Here is a 20,757-nt window from a genome sequence, read left to right as displayed (position 1 = left end):
AGTTGATTAAAAATACAATTGAAAATTATTCTTGAAATTTAGGTAAAGAAAAAAAAAGAAGTAGAAAGAAGGTTTTAGAACATTTGGGGTAACCACTAAAAATTTGTAAGTTCTGTGAGGACTAGAACCAGGGCTGATTTGTTCACAACAGTACCCCCAATGCTTAACAGACTCCTACAAGTGCTCAGTAAATATTTGCTGAATGAAAGCCAGCCAATAAATCTGCTTACCTGAATGTGTTTCTGCAGAAATTTAGAGAAAGCTGGCAATAGTAAAGACATGTTACGAGCCTTAAAGGCATTGAAGTCGTTAAGGTCCCTGAAAATGGCTACAAGAAATTTTAATGGGGAACCATTTTTGTAAGACATGAGTTAATTTTTTAAATCTTCACTATATAACAAGTAGTGCTAATGACTTGGTGGAATTTCTGAATGTTAGTAAAAAAATAAATAAATAAAAAAAATTGCTGAATGAATGAAAAACCAACCAACCACCAGACCAGCATTCCTTTTCCCTTCAATGTTTAATAGATATCTATGATATGAGGCAACCGGGTGCAAAGTGAAGCAAGCCACCCAAGTCAAAGTTGCCACTGAAATAAAGACATTCAATTTTTCTGTCTTCAGGAGAAATGTTAGCACTTGTAGTAGTCTTAAGAGTTACTAGTATAGTAACAAGAGCTAACATTTATTGAGAGTGTACTATGTACCAGACACTGTATTAAATGCTTGTCATATATTTTATCAATAAACCCTTCCAAAAGCCCTCTGAAGTAGGCACTGCTATTCTCCTCATATTTCAGATGAAGAGACTGAGACACAAACAGGTTAGACTTAAAAGCTTCCTGCAGATGTCCCACCCAGCAAGTGGGGAAGCCAAGACTATCTCCTGGCAGGCTAGCTCCAGAGTCCTGCTTATAAGCCCCTTGCTCCATGGGAATCGTGGCTCCCACACCCCCTGCAAAGGCGAGCCTCTCACCTGGGCAGCACAGATGCTGTACTGCGTAAACATGGCTTCATACAGGGCCATCAGCCCACTCTGTCCAGCGGCTGCACAGGCTCGGGCTTCCAAGACAGGAATTGCCTGTAACACACCAACAAACAAGGTGTGGTTGAAAGTGAAGGAAGGAGGCCTGAGGACCCATTACAGGGAGTGGGGAAGCAGTACTCACCATCTCTTTCAGATGGTTCTGTCCTGAGTGCAGGGCCTGCCGCACGCTCTGAGACAGAAGGATTTCATGGCGTAAGCGTTGCTTGCCAAAGGCTACAGCTCCACTGGTCACCAGCATCATCTCTCGGCCCTGATTCTGTAGCACTGACACCTGACATTGAGGAAGGAAAACGCACCACAAGTCACTTGTAATTATCTCTTTCCTTTCTTCACAAGAAAATCAGATAGGGTGGACTACTGAGTGGATCTTAAAGATGACCAATGAGTTTTTTTAAGTATCGTTATAAAGTCATGGATTTAAACATATTTCATGTGTTTAAACTCATTGCAGTAATTCTCTTCATGATGTTAAGCTCTTCCCATCTTCGGCCAGTGGAAGTTGGCTCCTGCGCCCATCTAACATGATCAGATGCCCAGGACAAGACAGTTGACTCTACATATTAGTACTGCCCTGATCTAGAAAGCCCTTCCGTTAGGTCCATGAGTGTCCCAAGCAAATCATTACCAGTTCTCCCTCCTGTTTTCATCAAGTTTCTCCTTCGCTCAGAATCTTCACTCTGCTTTTGAGATTGAACTCCAATTCCTCTACCTTGCTGCAAAGCCCTGCCTAGTGGAATGATCCACTTTACTTCCCATTCTCCTGATGAGATCACTCCCGCCACTTACAAGCTCATGTCCTCCCTGGCCCACCAGCATGCCATACTCATCCCTGTCTTTGTGCCCCATCTGGAACCCACTTGTAGAGCCTCTTCTTTCCCAGAAGCATTGGGCTGCACAACTCCAGGGGCACCATTCACACTGTGCACTTAGCAGCATGGAACATTTCCCCTCTATTGGTACAAATCAAACCAGTCAGAAAGGCCCAGGCTGAGTCCCAGCTCTCCTAGGAAGCCCCAAGAATAACTATACTCTCATCTGACTTTCCCATCTCTGGACCCATCAGTCACTGTCATTTGGGCCCACTCATCTGAATATTTACTGCCTTAAACAATCACCTAATTGTTTCCCAGTTCTGGCTCCCCAAGGGCAGAGACACAGTTAGAGGTCTGTTAAGCCCCTCACAATGTAGCCCTCTGACAAATATTTGTTAAAGTGAATTGATCTGATGGACTCAATCTGGGAGGCAGATTTAATAATAATTGCTTAGTACAGAAAGTGTAAGAAGAAAATGCCATCAAGTTTTAGGTTAGCAGTTTCCTAATACCAACTGCTCAGTAAAGTTGTTTTTTTAAAACTGAAAATATGGTTATAAAGGATAGAGTTGAGTTACAGCTAGAACAGAAAAGCTCTAGCTTTATCTCCAGGATGCCTGGATGTCTGGTTTTTGACTCTTAGTGGGCAAACTGTAGCTTATAGGTCAAATGTGACCTGCATCTGGTTTTGTGCACAAAGTTTTATTGGAACATAGAGCCATGCTCACTCATTTATATGTTGTGGCTTCACTTATAAGGTGGCTCTTGTGCTACCATGGCATAACAGAGTAGTTGAGACAGAGAGCATATGGCCTGCAAAGCCTACAATATTTCCTATCTGCCCTTTTACAGAAAACGTTTGCTGATCCTTGCCCTTGGCAGAGATAAGGGTAGTGGGATTTGTGACATGATGTTTCAAGTCCAAGACTCCCACTGCCAACTCCCAAGGTCAGTTTCTTTCCTGATAATCTGCAGTCAGCCTGGCTTGATTGCGTGGCCAGTGGAACATTACATCCCACTAGAAACTTTGTTTTGAGCTCTTCCAAAGGCAAAATTCCTTGCAGAGATCTCCTGCAATTCAATCTGGAGACAGTGTGGTCCCAATCTCCACATAAAGACCCCAGGGGGTTCATGCATAGGGGCTTGTCTGTCTCTCAGACCCCCAATGTTTGCTTGTACTCTCTCTCTCTCCGCTGTCTTGTATCCTTTGCCTTTAAATGAAAGCCTTACACGGGTATTCTCTGTGGAGTCTGGTCAGTCCTTTTAAATACTTGGACTTGGGAAATCTTTGCAATGATAATTCATATTTGTTTCGAGATTATTAGGCTAATTAAAAAAGAAAAAGCCCAGCAAAATAAGAAAGAAAAAAAAAGCTCAATATTTACACACATTCATCTGGGTTCTCAGCCCTGACTACGTATTAGAGTCACCTGGGGAACTTTAAAAGCATGGGTGCTTGAGCCCCCTCCCAGAGAGATCTATTAATGGCTGAGTGTGGAGCTCAGGCATCTCCAGTCCTCAGATGATTTTCACGTGCAGCCAGGATTAAAAATCACTGATGTATATAGCTCCCTATCACTAAGGAGCCTGAGGGATGACCAGCATGAGATCGGCTCTATTCCATGACATCCCCTTTGCTCGCCCTGGAATGCTATTTCCCACTGGCACGTGCATTAGGAAAGGGAGTTTCAGATGGCTAAATCTATTGCACTCAAGTCAAGATTATTTGTGCAAGCTGATAAACCTGAACTGACAGCTTCAAAACGCTGTTTTATTTTAGTTTAGCAGAATTTTCCATCTGGGCAATTACCTGCTCAACAATAGATGCCAGGCGCCCCAGTGCCAGGCCACATTCATCTCCTCGGGTCACCACGGCACTTCCGAGTTTCACCACAATTCTCTTGGCATGTTTCAGCTCACTGCGGTGGGCAAAAGACTTGCCATGTGCACGACTGAGGGGTACAGTGATAAAGGGGATGGTGCTCCAAGAACGAACATGTCTGATGGCTGAAGGCTGGACACGATCTGTAGCCCCAAAACGAAGTCAAATGAAAAACAACAAAAAACAAAAACCACACAAACAATGTATTTTCTCATTAAAAAGATATATGAATAATATTAACCAGTCTAGTCACAAAAAAATAGCTTTCTCATTCTTAACTAAGTAAAACCAGTTTATTAAAAGCCTTATCTAGCTTGTTTATCCTAGTATTGTGTGCAGTTTATATCCACTACACAGGTTACAGGTGAACCAACTACTCAAACACTGCTGGTGTTTAAATGAAACAGTCTTTCCTGAAGACATGTTGGCAAACTATATCAAAAGCCTTAAAAATATTTGCTTCTTTTGATCCAGCAATTCCACGTTCATAAATTTATTTTAAGAAAACAATCAGATTGAGACAAAGAGATTAATCAGAAGGCTGTTTATCATTATTTATAAAGGAAAAATGAGCAGAGAAAGTGTCCAAATAAAAGCAGAAGGATTAATGAACATTTTTAGAATTTTTAATAACAGGAAAATGCTCATGATATGTTTGTCTCATAGACATGTCTAAACGCATAGAAAAAAGATGCAGAAAATAAATCAAAATATATTTTATCTCTTGATGGGATTATGGATGATTTAATTTTCTTTATTCCTGTCTATGTTTTCCAAATTTATACAGTAAAAATGCACTGCTTTCATAATAAAAAAAAAAAGTGATCTTTAAACCACATTAAAAGAGAGTCTGATTAGCAAAGACAATTAAGAGTAAAGTAACTGGCATGAATAATAAAAAAATTATAACTAATCTACCTACAAATTTTCTCTCTGACATGGCATGAATCCAGATGCCTGTAATAATGATAAAAGAAACTGGATAGCTTTCTGAAGGAACTAATGTTGGAATCAGGTACTTTCTATACCTTTGGACATCGACCCCTAAGCAATCCTTTCCTGATTCTTTTTTCACGCAACACTATAGATTTCTAGGGAGGTAAAACAAAACAACAAACAAACACGATGATTAAAAAGCTGAAAATATATCCACATAAAGCCAAAAGCATAAGAGCTATATACTGCCATCAGTCAAAAGACATTTTCCAGACTTTCTTGCTCAGCTAGATGTGGCCATGTGACTACATTCTGGTTAATGAGGTACAAGTGAAAACGTTATGTGGGACTTCTAGGAATTTCCTTAAAAAGAAAAGTGCTTCCTGAGTGAGATCTGAACCCACAGCTACCTGATTTCAAGCTGCCGTCAGCCACATCTATTTGTGCCCATTCATGGCTATTGTTCCTAGGTAGTAAATTAAGGTTCAGCAGCTCAGAGGCCCCCAATTACTCTATATATGCAGAAACATTTGCCTCTTAAAATCTCTTCTGCTTACCCAAGGTGATGTTACCTATTGATGCCTTAATTACATTAAATGTGAGCCAAAAAATGTGAAGTCAAAAAAAGGAAAAGTGCTTCCTTCTCCCCTCTTCATCCACCCTGCTGTTTGGAACATGGGTATGAAGGCTGGAGCCAAACATCCATTTTAGATGACAAGAAAACATGCTAAGAACTGTGAAGCAAAAGGAAGGAACGTGGAAGCCTGATGATTTCACATAGTACTCAGGAAGCCCTGAACTGCCTCCCTTCTTTTAGGACCCTAGGCTTCTCTCAGGAGGAATAGAATTCTATCCTGTTTGAGCCATTATTGTTTGGGGTTTTCTGTTATTACATACACCTGACCTAATTGTAACTGACACAGGAGGAGACTGAGTGTACAGGCAGAGGGGCAGGCGAGGCCTGGACAGGGGAGGAGAGGCTATCTGTGGATATGAACTGTTGACAGGTGGCCCCATTCACAGCAAATGGACCTTCAGCTGGTGGGATTCCCTGATCTTGAGAAGTGAAACAAGATGGGCAACACAGGTTCTCAGCAGGAATAAACTTTAGGCATCTCCCCCACAAGAGTTCTCTATGTATCTTTGATAAATATTCGAATTCATTACTAAAAGTAATTCCAAGCCACCGTTGGACCATCCTTCTATAAGTGTACTATTATGGAATAAATTCCTCCACGTGAATCAATCATTGTTACCTCCCTTTATTTACAGATTTGTCAGAATTTCTCTAGACCCACTGCCTCTATCTCCTGACCATTAGCTGCTAACTCCTCTAATTATAATCTAGCTTCTATCCTTTTTCTCTATGCTGTCACAATGGTTGGTAAGGCAGGCAGAATCTTATTCGTAGGGACCAGAAGATCACTGTGTGTTCTCCTCCGTCTCTGCCTCTCTCACACACAAATCTTAGAACATTTTTAATGAAGTAGTAAAGAATCCTTTCTTCCCTCTCTTAAATAACCATTTTGCAAACTGACTGTGTTTCAAGTCTGTTGGATATACCAAAAAGATATGGTCTTTTTTCACAACAGGTTTCCTGCAGAAAGCTGCTCAGTAAGTCCATCATCTGCGACAGAACTGGTGCTTCGCAAACTTGACAGACCCACAGGTGGGTGTTCTCTTCTTGCTTGGAAAGTCCCAAGGATGAAAGGACTGGTTTGTTGTTGGGGCTGAATTCCGTGGCAAGCTCCCTTTCTTCATTAGGTTCCTCGGCATAGGTACCCTGGCTCAATCTTCAGGGATGTCCTAAGCAATACACACACCTAAGTCTAAGCTTACAAGTTGTACACACAATAGTTCTCCCCTCGCTGATCTGACAAACGGGTATAGGGAGAGACTTACTCCCCTGGGGATCACACCTGGGATCATCAGTGGCTATTTGCAGAGCTCAGAGCAACACCCAAGTGTCACGTACCTCTTTGACAGCTCTCAGGACATTTTTCTCTCTTGTCCACTATAAGGCTTGTCCTGTCCTGAAAGTGTGCTGAATATGGGTGGCAGCCTGAAAGGGCGCCTCAGGGACACAGGTTGTGGCACACGCCATTCCAAGTGATCAAATGACAGAAACCAATCAGAACCTAGCAGGCCAGGTCGTATGAATGCGACTCCTGATGCAGCCTGTAGCAGGAGAGGGTGGCTTGGCTTGGTGCCAGGCAGTTGAAGGGTCACTCTGGCTACCGACAACTGGGTCACAGCAGATCAGGGCTGATGACAAGGTTCAAGAGGAGCCCACGACTAGGAACAAGGTTTCAAGTGAGTAAAAGCCCAGTTACGTCCAGTATGCTAGAGTACCAAGGAGACTTCTATGGGATCCAGGGCTTTTTGGGTCTCCTGTTCAACAATGCTTTTACCCTCCCAACTGACCCTGCCTGTCTTGGGGGCATTTTTAATATTCTGTAGTGTATTATACTTTTAATGGTCCATACTAAAGACTGAGAAGGCCTTGACTAGTTAGGAAAAATCCAAGGCTTCTGGATTGACAACCACTTCCCATCTTTGAAGGAAATTTTAGGCTCTAAGTCCCAAAGTAAGTCTGAGGGGTTGAGAGGTGCATGTGTGTGCACAGCTGGGGTGCTGGGGGTGGGTAAGGTTGCCCATATTCCTCCAAAGTGCCACGCATCATACTCCAAGGACGGAGAACCCTTTACCATGTCAACATCAGAGTCCTTATGCTCTGCAATCAATTAGGCTGTGTTCCAGGCCTGAACAAGAAGGGACTCGGACATGATTTCTCTCTCCCTTCCTGGCCTTCCATTTCCCTCTATGTTTGTATCTATATGCTTTCTCACTTTGCCTTTTTAGTTTCTTCTCTTCTGCTAACCTTGGTTTATGTACACAGGGTTCTAGACTCCAGAAAAATATGGGTACAAAAAGAGAAAAATAAATCTAGAGACAAGATCAGAAGTGCCTCCTTCTGTGAATGGGGCTATAAAAATAAACAATTATCAACAATAAAAATATTGAAGTGAATACTTAGTATACACAAGGAGCTGTTAACTATTCATACACTTTCACCGGGCAGAAAATATGTAAAAGGACAAGTGCAGGCTCTGCAGCCAGACGGCCTGGGATGGAATCTCAACTCTTCCACTTACTTGCTGTTACCTTCCCTTATCTCATAGAGTTGTTGTGGGAGATGAAAGGGTTAATGCACAAATAGGGATTGGCACAAAGTAAACACTAAGATACTACCTGGTATTATAAAAAAGTGTTAGCTACTACTATTATCATCGTTATCACCACCACCATCATCATCATCATCTTACTGAATTTTTGTAAGTTTTAAGCCTCATGACTTAGGTACTATTATGAGTTAGTTATTATTATCATTAGCCTCATTTTATAAATAAGGAAACTGAGGCCCAGAGAAGTCGAGTAACTTACCAACATTACTAGATTGGAAAAATGGCCACAATACTTGAAGCTTCTCCCATCAACAGGTAGAGTCTATTTTCCCACCCCTTGAATCTGGGCTAGCCCTATGACTTGCTTTGACCCAGGCAGTGTAGCAGAAGTGACACCGTATAAATTCTGAGCTTAGGCCTCAAGAGGCCTTGCAGCTTCCACACTTGCTGTTCTTGGGACCCTGCAAACATTATGTAAAGAAGCCATGGATTGCCTGCTGGAGGATGAGAGACCATGTGGAACAAAGATGATCTATCATCCCAACAGAAGCCCCTGGCCCTCAACAATCAGCTCTGAGCCAATGTAAGAACTGATACTGACACAGAACTACTGTGCAGTTGAGCCTGGTCCAAAATGCCAACCCACAGAATTGTGACCTAAATCCACAGCTGTTGTCACTAAGTTAATTACTAAGTAAATAGCAGAATTAGTTTTCAAACCCAGGGAGCCTAGTTCCAGACCCCGAACTCTTCTTTATATGAATGAGTGAACCCTTAAACTCTTCCTTATATGAATGGGAAATAAGAGATAATTCCAGATGATAATAAGCTTGATTATTTGATTCATTGATAAGCAAGTCCTCTAGCAATAAGGTTTAGAGACAACTTCTGTTAAGAATTAGGTGTTATCAAGGAGACAAAAATCAAAACATAATAAACAGCCTTTCAACAAATGGTGCTGGAACTAGACATCCATAGGCAAAAAACATGAACCCTGACCTAAACATCATACCTTATATAAAAATTAACTCAAAATGATCATGAACTTAAATGTAAAACTATAAAATGTTTAGAAAACAACAATAACAACAAAAATAAAAAAACAGAAGAAAATCTTCAGAATCTAGGACTACACAGAGTTCCTAGACTTGACCCCAAAAGTACAAACCATAAAAGGAAAAACTGATAAACTGGACCTCATCAAAACAGAAAAAAACGAACAAACAAACAAAAAAAGCTTTCCTCTGTGAAAGACCCTGTTACGAGAATGAAACAACAAGCTACAAACTGGAGAAAATATTTTCAAACCACGTATCTGCCCAAGGACTGGTTATCTAGAATATAAAAAGAACTCTCAAAACTCAACAGTAAAACCCCAAACAATCCAATTAAAAATGAGCAAACGACATTTCACTGAAGAAGATACACAGATGACAAACAAGCACATGAAAAGATGTTTAACATCATTAGCCACTAGGGAAAAGCAAGTCATAACCACAATGAGATTATCATTACATACCTATAAGAATGAATAAAGTAAAAAAGTGACAAAAATCAAATTTTGGTAAGGATAAAACAGAAAGTGGACCACTCATACATTGCTGGTGTGAATATAAAATGGTACAGCCACTCTACAAAAACAGTTTGGCAGTTTCTTACAAAACTAACTACCACATGGCCCAGCAATTGAACTCCTGGGCATCTATCCCAGACAAATGAAAACTATGTTCACATACAATCCTGTACATGAATGTTCATAGTGACCTTTTGCATAGCAGTCAAAAAAGGGAAATAACTAGATGCCCTTCAATGGATGAAGTGTTACACTGTGGTATACCCATACCATTAACTATTACTCAGTAATTAAAAAGGAACCAACTTATACACACAACTTGGATGAGTCTCCAGAGAATTATGCTGAGTTAAAAATAGCCATCCCCAATGGTCATATACTGTAGCATTCCATTTATATAACATTTTTGAAATGAGAAAATTGTAAGAATGGAGAACAGAGTCGAGGTTGCCAGGGGTTAGGGACAGAGAGGAGGGGGATGGCTAAAAGGAGAAACCTGAAGGATCCTGTAGTGATGGAAATATTCTTATCTTGACTCTATCCATGTCAATATCCTGGTTGAGATAGTGGGAGAAGTGGGTAAAGGGTCTAAGGAACAGCTCTGTATTAGTCCTTATATCTACAAGTGAATCTATTATTATCTCAAAATTAAATACTTAATTACAAAAAACATAATAAACAAAAACAGCATGTAAAAAATTTGGGGGGAATGAATATAGTAACACTTTTTTTAATTTTGAATTATTTATTTGAAATACTAAAAGTTGTACAAAATTAACGTATACACTTGATGAGTTTGGATATAAGTATATATCCATGAAAGCCCCACCAGATTCTATTCCATAAACCCACCTATCACATCCAAAAGTTTCACTTTATGGATAAATACAAACACTTAGAACATTTCACCAGTGTAGCCTGCTTTCTTGGAAGCTTCCTGTCTTTGTCCTTTCTGCCAAATTACTTATATTTTCCCTCCATTAAAACCTTGGTTGAAACATACTCCGACCAAACTTCCCACATACTTCTAAGTTTCCTGTGGTACATACGGTATCTGGAGAGAGCTGTGGATTGGGCCCACGGCAGGAGACGCTGGTTGAAGGGCTGGAACCCAGAGCGGTAGACTTGACTCAACATGTTGTGATGTGGTCACTGGTCAAAGTACCTGCAGGACGCATTTTTAAAAAAATGAATAATGAAAAATACTAGACAGTTCATTCTATTTTCCTCCACTTCCCCACACTCAAAGTAAAAACTTGACCCTCCTACTTCAAACCCCTCTGTATTAGGGCAACTCCCACCTCCTCTGTATAGTGTAGAAAAGAGAGAAAAAAACCAAATGGCTCCTTCCCAGGCTCCACTCTACCCTTTTCCTAGACAGCTTTAGTTTTTATGTAAACATATAGCACTAAGGATTATGAATTTTTTTTAAAAAGATTTTATTGGGGAAGGGGAACAGTGTGTATTTCCAGGATTTTATTGGGGAATAGTGTGTTTTCCCAGGACCCATCAGCTCCAAGTTCAGTTGCCGTTTTCAATTTAGTTGCAGGGGGCGCAGCCCACCATCCCATGCAGGAGTCGAACCGGCAACCTTGTTGTTAAGAGCACGTGCTCTAACCAACTGAGCCATCTGGCTGCTCTGGATTATGAATATTTTGAGTGACAAAAAGTCTTTAAGGTATAGTGTTTACAAAGTCTGACAATTAAGTTCACGAACTCATCCTAGAAAAAAGTGCTACATACTTCATTGTTGAATATCACTACAGTCACCTTCGAAGTACTCCCCTTGGGAAGCTGTGCACTGACGCCAGCGCCTAGTCCACCCTTCAAAGCAATTTTGGAACTCTTTTTCTGGAATGGCCACCAGAACTGTTGTCGTATTACCCTGGATGTCTTGAATGTCATCAAAATGTCCTCCTGTTAGTATTTCCTTTTTCTTGAGGAAAGAAAGAAGTCATTGGGGGCCAGGTCAGGTGAGTAGGGTGTTCCAATACAGTGATTTGTTTACAGGCTAAAAACTCCCTCACAGACAGTGCTGTGTGAGCTGGTGCATTGTCGTGATGCAAGAGCCATGAATTGTTGGCGAAAAGTTCAGGTCGTTTAACTTTTTCACGCAGCTTTATCAGCACTTCCAAGTAGTAAACTCGGTTAACTGTTATGTCCAGTTCATAATGAATAATCCCTCTGATACCAAAAACAGTTAGCAACTTCGTTGCAACAAGTTTGCAAACATAATTGTCAGACCCTGTATGTATAGATACTAAGTCTTCACTATAATTCTTACACCATTAGTGAGCCTCCAACAGATCACAACAGAGCCAACATCCAATAAGCAGCCATGTCCATCTTCCTGCTATCACCCCCAACAGATCTCTGAAAACCACATATTTGACATGTCAGCATGATACTTGCTGACACAAGAAGAGGGAGGAAGGGTCAGAGGCTGCTGCCATGTCCTTCTTCCTGCTGTCCACAAGAATCTGGAGCACACTCCTGCATCCCTGGGAGGGAGTGGCAATGCTTGCAAATGGCTGGCATTTTAAATGTGGGCACATCCAATGAACGATGAATACATGGCTACAAACCTCAAAGGTGACAAAGGTCAATTTTCACCTTAAGTGAGCCTATTTGTTGTCTTTTTGCATCTAAGATAACATACCCTTGGAATGGCAGAGAAATCCTTTTTCCCCGAGACCCACCTCGCCAAGGGGCACAACCCACCACACCAGAGCAGGAAACTACAAAATCCTTCATTGTTATCTTGTTCCCCAAATACCATCATTATGTGCTGTAAAATGCTATTAACTATCCTGTACCCACGAATGTAAAAGAAGTGTGTGTCTCCATTTTGCTTTTTATCCAATCCCAGAGATCTCCCCTTTTTGTTTTCTCCCACCCCCTTAATCTACAACCAATGGATTTCAAGTAATCTTCCTCCTTTGATTCGAGTGTATAAATTGCAAAACGGCTATTTTCCAGAGCATTTTCTCAATCCGTTGAGACTTTGCTTTGCGGTGATTGTTGTCAGTTTGGCTCAAATAAACTCTTATAAGCTTTCTCTTAGGCTGGATGTTTTTCCGTCGACGAGGGTAAAATAAACTGGGACATTAACATTCTAGTTCCATCTCCTTCATGAACCTTCCACAGCAGCTCTAGCATTCAAAATTGGATCTCATCCTACAAGTGAACTTTTTACCGATCCATGTGTTACTGTTGCTTTTCCCAACTGGATTATAAACTTCCTACTGACCGCATGGTCAACTGGATGGGGAACATGGACTTTGGAGTTGGAAAGATTTGGTTTCGAGCTCTGCACTTACTGTGTGCCTTATGGAAGATTACTTAATCTTTCTAGGCCTCAGTTTCCTCATTTGTAAACCAGGGACAATCACAGTAAGGACCTCATGAGATCACTGTGAAAATTAAATAAGACAACGCATGGAATGCCTGGTTGCAATAGATGCTCAATAAATGTCAGTTTTCCTCCTTCTGTCCTTTAGGCACTAAAGATATCTTACAACCATTTATTTCCTTCAGGACCTGTCACAGGCATAAAGGAATTCAATACATATTCTCTGATGAATATAATCACAAGTTATACTTATGGACTGTTTACCCTGCTCTTATCTAGAGTAATTTAATTGAAAGCTCTGAATGTTTAAGGTCACTAAGTTATTAGATTGAAGACTGACCTAAAAACCAAGCCTCCTGGCCTTTCCCCTGTACAGTACCTCTGACTAGCCCCCCCCCGCCCCCCACTATAATGAATGGTTCATCCTGCCAGAGTTTATTATGACCTCAAAAGCAGACAGCTGATTCCAGGGAGCAAAGGGTATCTGTGTCTGTGTCTAGACTCAGACTCAGCAGTTGAAACAAGTTTCCATGTTTTGACTCAGGATAAACCTCTTTATCGGTTTTAAACAGAAAACTCTTATCTTACTGATTTGGACGGAGAACTTTAGTCCCAACAAACTTCACCCAGAAACCCAGGCTCTGTATATAGTTCACTTAAAGACAAAGACAGGGTGATAAATCTCACCACCTGAGAACGGGATCATGATGGAGGTGGGGAATCTGGGTGCACATGATGTGTCAGGAACCATTCACAGACCTTGTGCCATACTGCCAAAGGAGGTCGTGCGCGGATTCCCCAGCTGCGGGGGTCCTGCCTGGTTTTGAGAGGACAGCGAAAGCCAGAAGGGCTGCGGGGCACTGCACACACAGGCCCCTGCTAGCGTGTGGCCAGTTACAAGCCAGGGTAAAACATCCACACCCAGGCAGGTGCACTGGCAGCTGGATCCGGACTCCCGCACCGAGAAGGGTCTTCAAGCCTCCACCTGGGGCAGTTCCTCCATTTGGATGTACACGTGGGCGGCCCAGAAGGTCCGGTGCCCGAATTCCCCCAAACCCTGAAGCCTCTACGCCCTGGCATATGGCACAGCGCCGGGGCCGTGCAGCGCTCCCTGAGCGGCCCAGCCAGCCTCCATCCCTCCGCACGCGCCCATGCCCACGCCCACTCGGGGGCCCGACTCCAGGCCACGTGGCTCCTGCTCCCGCTGCGCCCCTACAGTCCCCAGGGTCGTCCGCGGCCCGGCGCGCACACCATCTCTTGTCTCCGCCCGGGCGCCGCATCAGCCCCTGCAGAGGCGCCGGCGCCACGCCACCGCCGCCCGCCGCCTACCTGCCTCACAGCCGCCGCCGGGTCTCACTACCGCCGCCGCCGGCGTCCTGCCCCGATGGCTAGCTCTCAGTCTACGCGAAGCCGATTCTGGCGCCGCCTTAATTTCCTTTTTCTTCCGTCCACGTACCGCAAGATGACGTGACGTCAGCGGCGTAGGAATAAAGCCAGGCCCCGGGGCCTCCGCTGTTGACGTGGGGCTACGGGCGGGCCCGGAGCTACGCTGCGGCAACCGCGTAGACCCCTTCTGAGAATCCCCTGCCCGCTCCACGTGGCGGGCCCCGCCCACCGAGGCCCCGGTGGACGCCGGGAGGAGGGGCTGAAGTTGTCCTGGTGAACGATCACGTCTCAGGAGAGGACCGCGGCCTACCAGTGTCGAAGAGCCGACCCATCGGACTTTTCAGGGAGGCCGAAAATTTGCCTGGATCCCTCAGCTGCTGGTAAAACCCATTAGGTGTGTGTTTTAGTGATCATTATATCCCAGGCACACCTCGAAAATAGGTTGGATCAATGTACAATTATTTACAGAGCCCACCCACACTCCCAGCAATCTTCTGCTGTTTAAGTGGGAAAATTTTGGCACTGTGATAAAATGATTTGCCCCCTAATTGTCTGGAGGTTTCCCTAAGGGTCCCAGCCCAACTCTCCTTCAGCAAGGGCATTGGTGAGAATATTGCACTTAAAAATACTGTTTCCCCGAAAATAAGACCAGGTCTTATACGAATTTTTGCTCCAAAAGACACGTTAGGGTGTATTTTCAGGGGATGTCTTATTTTTTCATGTACAACAATTACAATCATGTCATGTTCTTCTGGAACATCTCATAATGTACTAAATGCATCCGTCTGGCTGACGATCTTAACTGGGACTTATTTTGGGGGTAGGTCTTATTTTCTGGGAAACATGGTGGTTGTATTTAATCCCAGACAGCTGTAACTATTCCAGAAGTGAATGTGGATCCTCGCAAAGTTAGAGTTCAAACTCTCTTCTTCTCTCCTACTTGCTGTATATTGTTCCAAGGGTACGTTCCTGCTCAGGCTCAAAATAGTGCTGGGCGTGATGGGAGGCTAGGAGGGGTGCAGCATTTGAGTGGAGGTCGGTGACAAGGCAGGCCTCTTACCTACCCTTCTGTAGTAGTCCCTGAGGACGTTGCTGAGCCTATTCAGTTATTCCCTTCTTCATTAAACACTGGCAACTTTACATGCCAGGCATTCCCCAGGTATGTAGGACATCATTGTCCCCAACCTAGATGAGTCCACAGCCTTATGGGAGCGACAGATAGGTGAACAAATGGTTACAACATAAATGTGATTAATTCTAGAGGAGGGGGTGCCCAGGGATTCAGGCAGGTCTTTAAAAAGAGAGTAGACATTTGAATTATGCTTTGAAGGACAAGAAATAAGTAGTTCACCTAGAAGAGGGAGCAAGATCATATGAAGAAGAGGGAATAGAATGTGCAGAGGCCTGAGACACCCTATAAGAGGCTGCATGTGAGACATGACAGGAGAGGTGGCTGGTCAGAGGCCACCATGCAAAAAGATTTCTGTGCCATGCTAAAGATTTTGAATTTTATCCTCAAAGAGAGAGAACCATGGCTTTTCATTTATTTTCATGGAATGGCATGATGAGATTTGCGTGTAAGAAGTCAGTTAACGAGGGGTAGAAGCTGGGAGGTTGCTTAGCCTATTGCAAAGGCCCAAGAAATGATGGCTGGAAAAAATTGTCCAGCAGTGAGTGGGGAATATAAAGGAGGAAGAGCTGGCAGCAGTTACTACTTGGAAGTGAGAGGGTGAGACAAGGGAGGTACCTGCAAATATGGTGGTGCTGCAATACAGTGAGTTAGGAAATAGATGAGGGGAGCAGTTCTTTTAGGTAAAGGATGAGAACACCAAACGTGTTGAGTTTTGAGCACTTTGAGTTTGAAATAGGGTGGGGGATACAAAAGAAAACTGCCCTCCAGTAGCTTCATGTGGTATCTCAGCTTTTAGATTCTCACTTATCTTACTATAAGACCCGGTCTTATCTAACATGATATAAGATCGGGTCTTATTTTACTACAATATAAGACCAGGTCTTATATTAATTTTTGCTCCAAAAGACACATTAGAGCTGATTGTCCGGCTAGGTCTTATTTTCGGGGAAACACGGTAGAACAAATTAGGTAATGTGGGTATAGCTAAAGCCATTAGAGGCAGAGACCTCCTTCGTTCAGGAAGTCCTGTTCGTTCAGGAAGACATGGTGACTGCTTGTCTGCCTTCCCTGCTAGAATATAAGCTCCTGAGAGCAGGGAAGTATATTCCTGGCACCTAACAGATGATATTTGATAAATGAATGAATTTGATTTCTTTGGACTTAGTTTTCTCAAATAAGAAATGGGCTAATAACACTGTCCATGTCTATTCTATATACTACTAGTCTGTAGGGTTGTTAAGAGGATCAAATATGAAAATCCTTTAGCATTGTCCCAACATTTTCAACTTTATTACTGTTATTTTATTTTCATTACTATTTTACTAGTAATATTCTACTCCAGTAAAGAGAAAGGAGTAGGACAGGTGACTGTGGATTGGGAAAACTCAAATACCAGAATTATCAGCTAATTTGCCTTTTCACAGAAATCAAGGAAATGAGTCAGCCACGGTATCTTTCCTGCATGATTTTTTTTTTTTAAGTGTTTTTTGATAGGAGGGATTTAACTTTTGTCTCAGCAAATGGAAGAATTGGACAGGACCAGAAAGTCATGTAGGAAGTGGACTACTTAGAATTGGACTATAAAAATGCAGGATTGAAGACGGCTTCTTTACATGCCATAGAGTACTAGTTTAAGTTATCTTAGTCTCAGCTTTAATTGCTAATAATAGAAACTTATTCAAGCAAGGCAATTTACTAGAAGGAATAACTTATAGTCTCCAAGAGCAAGAGATAAAACTGGGTCTTGTAAGAGGTGGTATAGGGTACTGTAAGCTGGGAACCAAGACTATCCTCCATCTCTGGGTCTCTTATTTACACTTCTCTCTACATATCTTTTTTTTCCTCCTTTTACGAAAATAGATTCTTCTTTAGTGAATATTTGATAGAGAATGGCTTCTTCAACCCTAAAATTTCCTTAGTGCCGATTCCCGACTGACTTCTAGACTTGGTCTCAGTTCCAGATTCCTACAAAGAACATCTTACTGGCCTAATGTGGTCCAGAACCATTTTTGGTCATCAACAGTGGCAGGGAGAGGAGGGGGCACGCAGGTAAAGTGAACATGGAAACTGGGCCCACCCCTTCAGCAGAGTGTTAGTGATGGGAGTAGGCTAGGCGGGTAGACATATTACATGAGTTGCCAATGATAGGTCCAACACTTAAATGAAACCAGGTTCAGCCACACTATGCAACATCACTTTGTAGTTTCACAAACCAGGCTGTACTTTAGAAGCACCAGGAAAGCTTTTTAAAAATACAGATTCTTAGAGTCCCCACTTCCTAGCAGTGAATTAGAATCTCTAGGGGTAGGGCCCAGGAATCAGCATTTTTTATAAAGCACCCCAGAAGATTATGGATGTGACTGACATTTCAGGACCCCCACTTTAAAAAACAGGCACAGAATGCTAAACAAATACATCAATAAAAAAGGGAAGTTATTAACAAATAAAGGACATTCTTATATACAACAAACAAGTTCTTTCTGGATAGCAAATATTTTCTGATTATAAAAATTGGAAATGCTTATTAGTTTTTTAAAAATCCCCAATTTTGACGTTAGTCTTCCAGACTTTTTGTTTGCCTACGTACACATATGTATGTTTTATTTTACAAAAATAGGACCACAGAGTGTATGTACTATTTTTTAGTCTGTTTTATTCAGTAAAAACAGATCATGAATGTTTTTGTATGGTAATAAAGGCAGGTTTACTCAATGTTCAGTGGTTGTACAACATTCTAATCTATGGATATAATTTAAATAATCCCTTATTGTTGGACGTTGCCCCCCCCACACACACACACACCTAGAAATGGTAATAGGAAATTATCTTTTAAAGTAGTTTTCTCTGAAAGGCAGACTCTCTGAGTTGGTCACGCAGGTAGGACCAAACCACGCTCACAGGCATGCGCTGCCCTTTGTAAGCTGCCAGTGCCGTATGCTAAACAAACAGATTTCGTGCTGAACTCACTACTCATGTCAGTGCCCCACAAGTGGGATCTTCAGAGAGTCTATGTCCCAGGAAAAAAAACCCAAGTCCTGTGATTTAAATTCTATTATGCTGTGTTATCAAAATGTTTTCCTTTTTTTTAAACCTCACATATATAGAAAAATAATCATGAGGCAGACCACATGTCAGTTAACTTCTATGTGCTGTTGGAATTAGAACAACAAAGCTCTCAATCAGTTTTATTTCTCCTTACCCAGTGGTGGGAAGGAAAGAGCAGAATGAATGGTAGGGTCATTTACTAGTAGCAAAGAGGGTTGGGATTCCACATTGATTTTGGAAATTGAGTAGAAAGAATTGCTTTCCTCACGCATGCCTGGGCAGTGTGGTCCCAGGGAGAGGGGAGGAGCCAGATAAAATATATACCGGTAGCCAGCAGTTTTCTGTTCTGAACAGTCAGCTTGTTTCAAGTCCAGAGGGCAGCTATTCCCAAGTTCATCTGGGGGACAGTAGTAACATGTTCCTTTTGGTGTTGGGCCCAAGTGTGCCTGTGAGCAGATGGATGAAGGCTGTGCAAACCTTTAGCAGGCGTAACACAAGCTGAAGGGCTGGAGGGGGTCTCTTTGTGTTCTTCCCTGTTTGAGAAGTACAGAACCTCGTGTGTACCTGATATTTTGCAGCGTTCTCAGCAGAGCTAGGGTGAATATTTTTTTATTGCTTTTCTGAAATCTCTCATGTACAAAGATTCCTTCAGTTAGGTCCTCTATTATCCTAAGTGCTCTATGGTCATTAGCCAACAGAAGTAGGCTGCTGCAGGACTTCCCATAGGGAAAACTAAAACCTGATTCTCCTTTTCTCACTCAGTCTCTAGGCTGAGAACTCCAAGTAGTAAGAGACACAAGGCAAGGATGGGAGCAACTGAGCCTTTCTGAGAGTCTGCTCCTTTGCTGAATGCCACTTTGAAAGGAAAGAAGAAGTCGAATGGCAGTTTCCAGTCCAATCTGGGTTGGCCCCGTGGAAGCTCTGGCTTCTGGGTAATGTCCACAAAGGTCACAATAGTTGTCAAAGATACTTCTTCTGTTACTTGTTGGGAATCCTGCAGTAAGAAAGTCCATGATAGGTCAGCACTTGGTACCCGTTCAAAAAGCCCTCCACCTGACTATTATTACTTTCCCTGAAGACTGAAACCAAATAGCTCTAAGCAAGAGATACCTTTTTTTTCCATATTGGTCCTATGTAGTTCTCTTTCTATGAAACACAAGGAAATGAGTTTCTTACAAACAGTCCATGACACCAGAACTGTGAACAGTTACATCTACCTCAAGACTGACTCTAGCTTCACCCAACTGGGCAGCTGCCTTGATATCAGAGAGGCCAGATGGCAAAACTGCTGCTACTGTGTGCTTAACAGCTCTACTTTATCATGTCCCAGGGGCTCCAGGCTCTGAAACGGTATACATGTACTAATGGAAGTAGTAGCGACAATTCCATTCCTTCTTCAACTGCAGAAAGAAATTTGAAACTTCATGGAAAAAGCAAAGAACTCAGTAATGTAGATTTAAAAAAATCAGATTTACAGAATTTCAGGCTTTGAAAGCATCCTCCCAACCACCCACCAATTCAAGTTAAATAAAAAGATGCTCCCAGAAGAGACCCCGTCAAGCTGACTCAAGTGTCTGATCTAATAGACATAGCTTTTGGTAGATACAGTCGTGGCCTGATGACTGGAATCGTGTTTATCTAAAATGAATTCCCTTTGTTCTAACTGTGCTCAACAAGCAAACTTCTGATTATAATTTGACAGTAAATAAACTATCTTGTTAAACCAGCAATAAAGATTCCCTCCATTTACCTTCCTTCACTCTGATGCCACATATTATCTGCTGTGGTCTTTGACAATAAATACCATGCTAGAAACATAGTTTTGCCCAGAATAACCCTTCTAGGAACTGGGTTTTCTTTGTTGTTGTTTGTTTGTTTGTTTGTTTGTTTGTTTTACATGCATGTGGGGCCAGTGCTGTGATAATCTTGCATGTCATATTAACTCTTTGGATTCTTTTTTGTAAACAGTTAAGCTCATGAGGGACTTGGAATAAGAACTAACGTAATTTATGAGGCACCACATACATTACAAGAACAGCCAGCTTAGGCTGAAGCTGCCAAGGAAATCCTGATTCCAGCTAGGCATGGGAGGCTGGCTGAGACTAACTAGACAAAGAAGAATAAGTAATAAACTTTCTTTGGACTTTAACTTATGAAAGGATCTACTGTTAGGACTTTTTCTCTAGGAACTTTATAATGGGAAGAGATTATATATTCAGTTTTTGGAGCAAATCTTTGCAGTTGACATTATTGAAGCATATTGTTAATATTGTTATTGAATCTCATTTGTAGAATGCCTGATGAGCTATATTGACTGGAATGGCTAGAAATATTTTGGGATGGGAAATGGAATAGGGAATGGATTTTCGGCCTTGGGTTCAATATTCTCTAGGCGTTGATTTAA

General features: G+C 42.2%; 3 protein-coding genes and 1 non-coding gene across 7 annotated transcripts in view; 2 read left to right on the top strand and 2 right to left on the bottom strand.

Moving 5' to 3' along the window:
• ALDH18A1 (aldehyde dehydrogenase 18 family member A1) overlaps positions 1-14,256 on the bottom strand; it is a 38,505-nt gene extending 24,249 nt beyond the window's left edge. For 2 of the 4 annotated variants that reach the window (XM_088791916.1, XM_088791917.1), the window contains exons 1-5: positions 14,120-14,256; positions 10,464-10,603; positions 3,673-3,887; positions 1,172-1,321; positions 979-1,083 (exon numbers count right to left, since the gene is read on the bottom strand). In XM_088791916.1, the coding sequence (XP_088648042.1) occupies positions 979-1,083; positions 1,172-1,321; positions 3,673-3,887; positions 10,464-10,575 (582 nt within the window). In that variant the 5' untranslated portion in view covers positions 10,576-10,603; positions 14,120-14,256. The remainder of the gene's footprint in view (positions 1-978; positions 1,084-1,171; positions 1,322-3,672; positions 3,888-10,463; positions 10,604-14,119) is intronic. The other 2 variants (XM_019724758.3, XM_019724759.3) reach the window with 1 other exon arrangement.
• On the top strand, positions 207-336 carry LOC141572970 (small nucleolar RNA SNORA33). The gene has a single exon (XR_012498559.1). It is a non-coding gene; the product is annotated as a small nucleolar RNA SNORA33 (small nucleolar RNA).
• Positions 14,257-14,431: 175 nt separating the features above from the next.
• The window catches only part of LOC109443877 (17S U2 SnRNP complex component HTATSF1-like), an 11,494-nt gene continuing 5,168 nt past the window's right edge, over positions 14,432-20,757 (top strand). Inside the window, 1 exon segment of the mRNA XM_088791918.1 lies at positions 14,432-14,570. The gene's annotated coding sequence lies outside the window, so the exon portion shown is untranslated.
• The window catches only part of TCTN3 (tectonic family member 3), a 25,030-nt gene continuing 23,219 nt past the window's right edge, over positions 18,947-20,757 (bottom strand). The window contains 1 exon segment of the mRNA XM_019724760.3: positions 18,947-19,347. Within this exon segment, the coding sequence (XP_019580319.3) occupies positions 19,108-19,347 (240 nt within the window). The 3' untranslated portion in view covers positions 18,947-19,107.

This window comes from Rhinolophus sinicus, chromosome 15, assembly GCF_057876585.1.
Source record: "Rhinolophus sinicus isolate RSI-liver-muscle chromosome 15, RSI-T2T, whole genome shotgun sequence".
In the NCBI taxonomy this organism is placed as follows: domain Eukaryota; kingdom Metazoa; phylum Chordata; class Mammalia; order Chiroptera; family Rhinolophidae; genus Rhinolophus; species Rhinolophus sinicus.
This window is presented reverse-complemented; position numbering and strand designations above follow the sequence as displayed.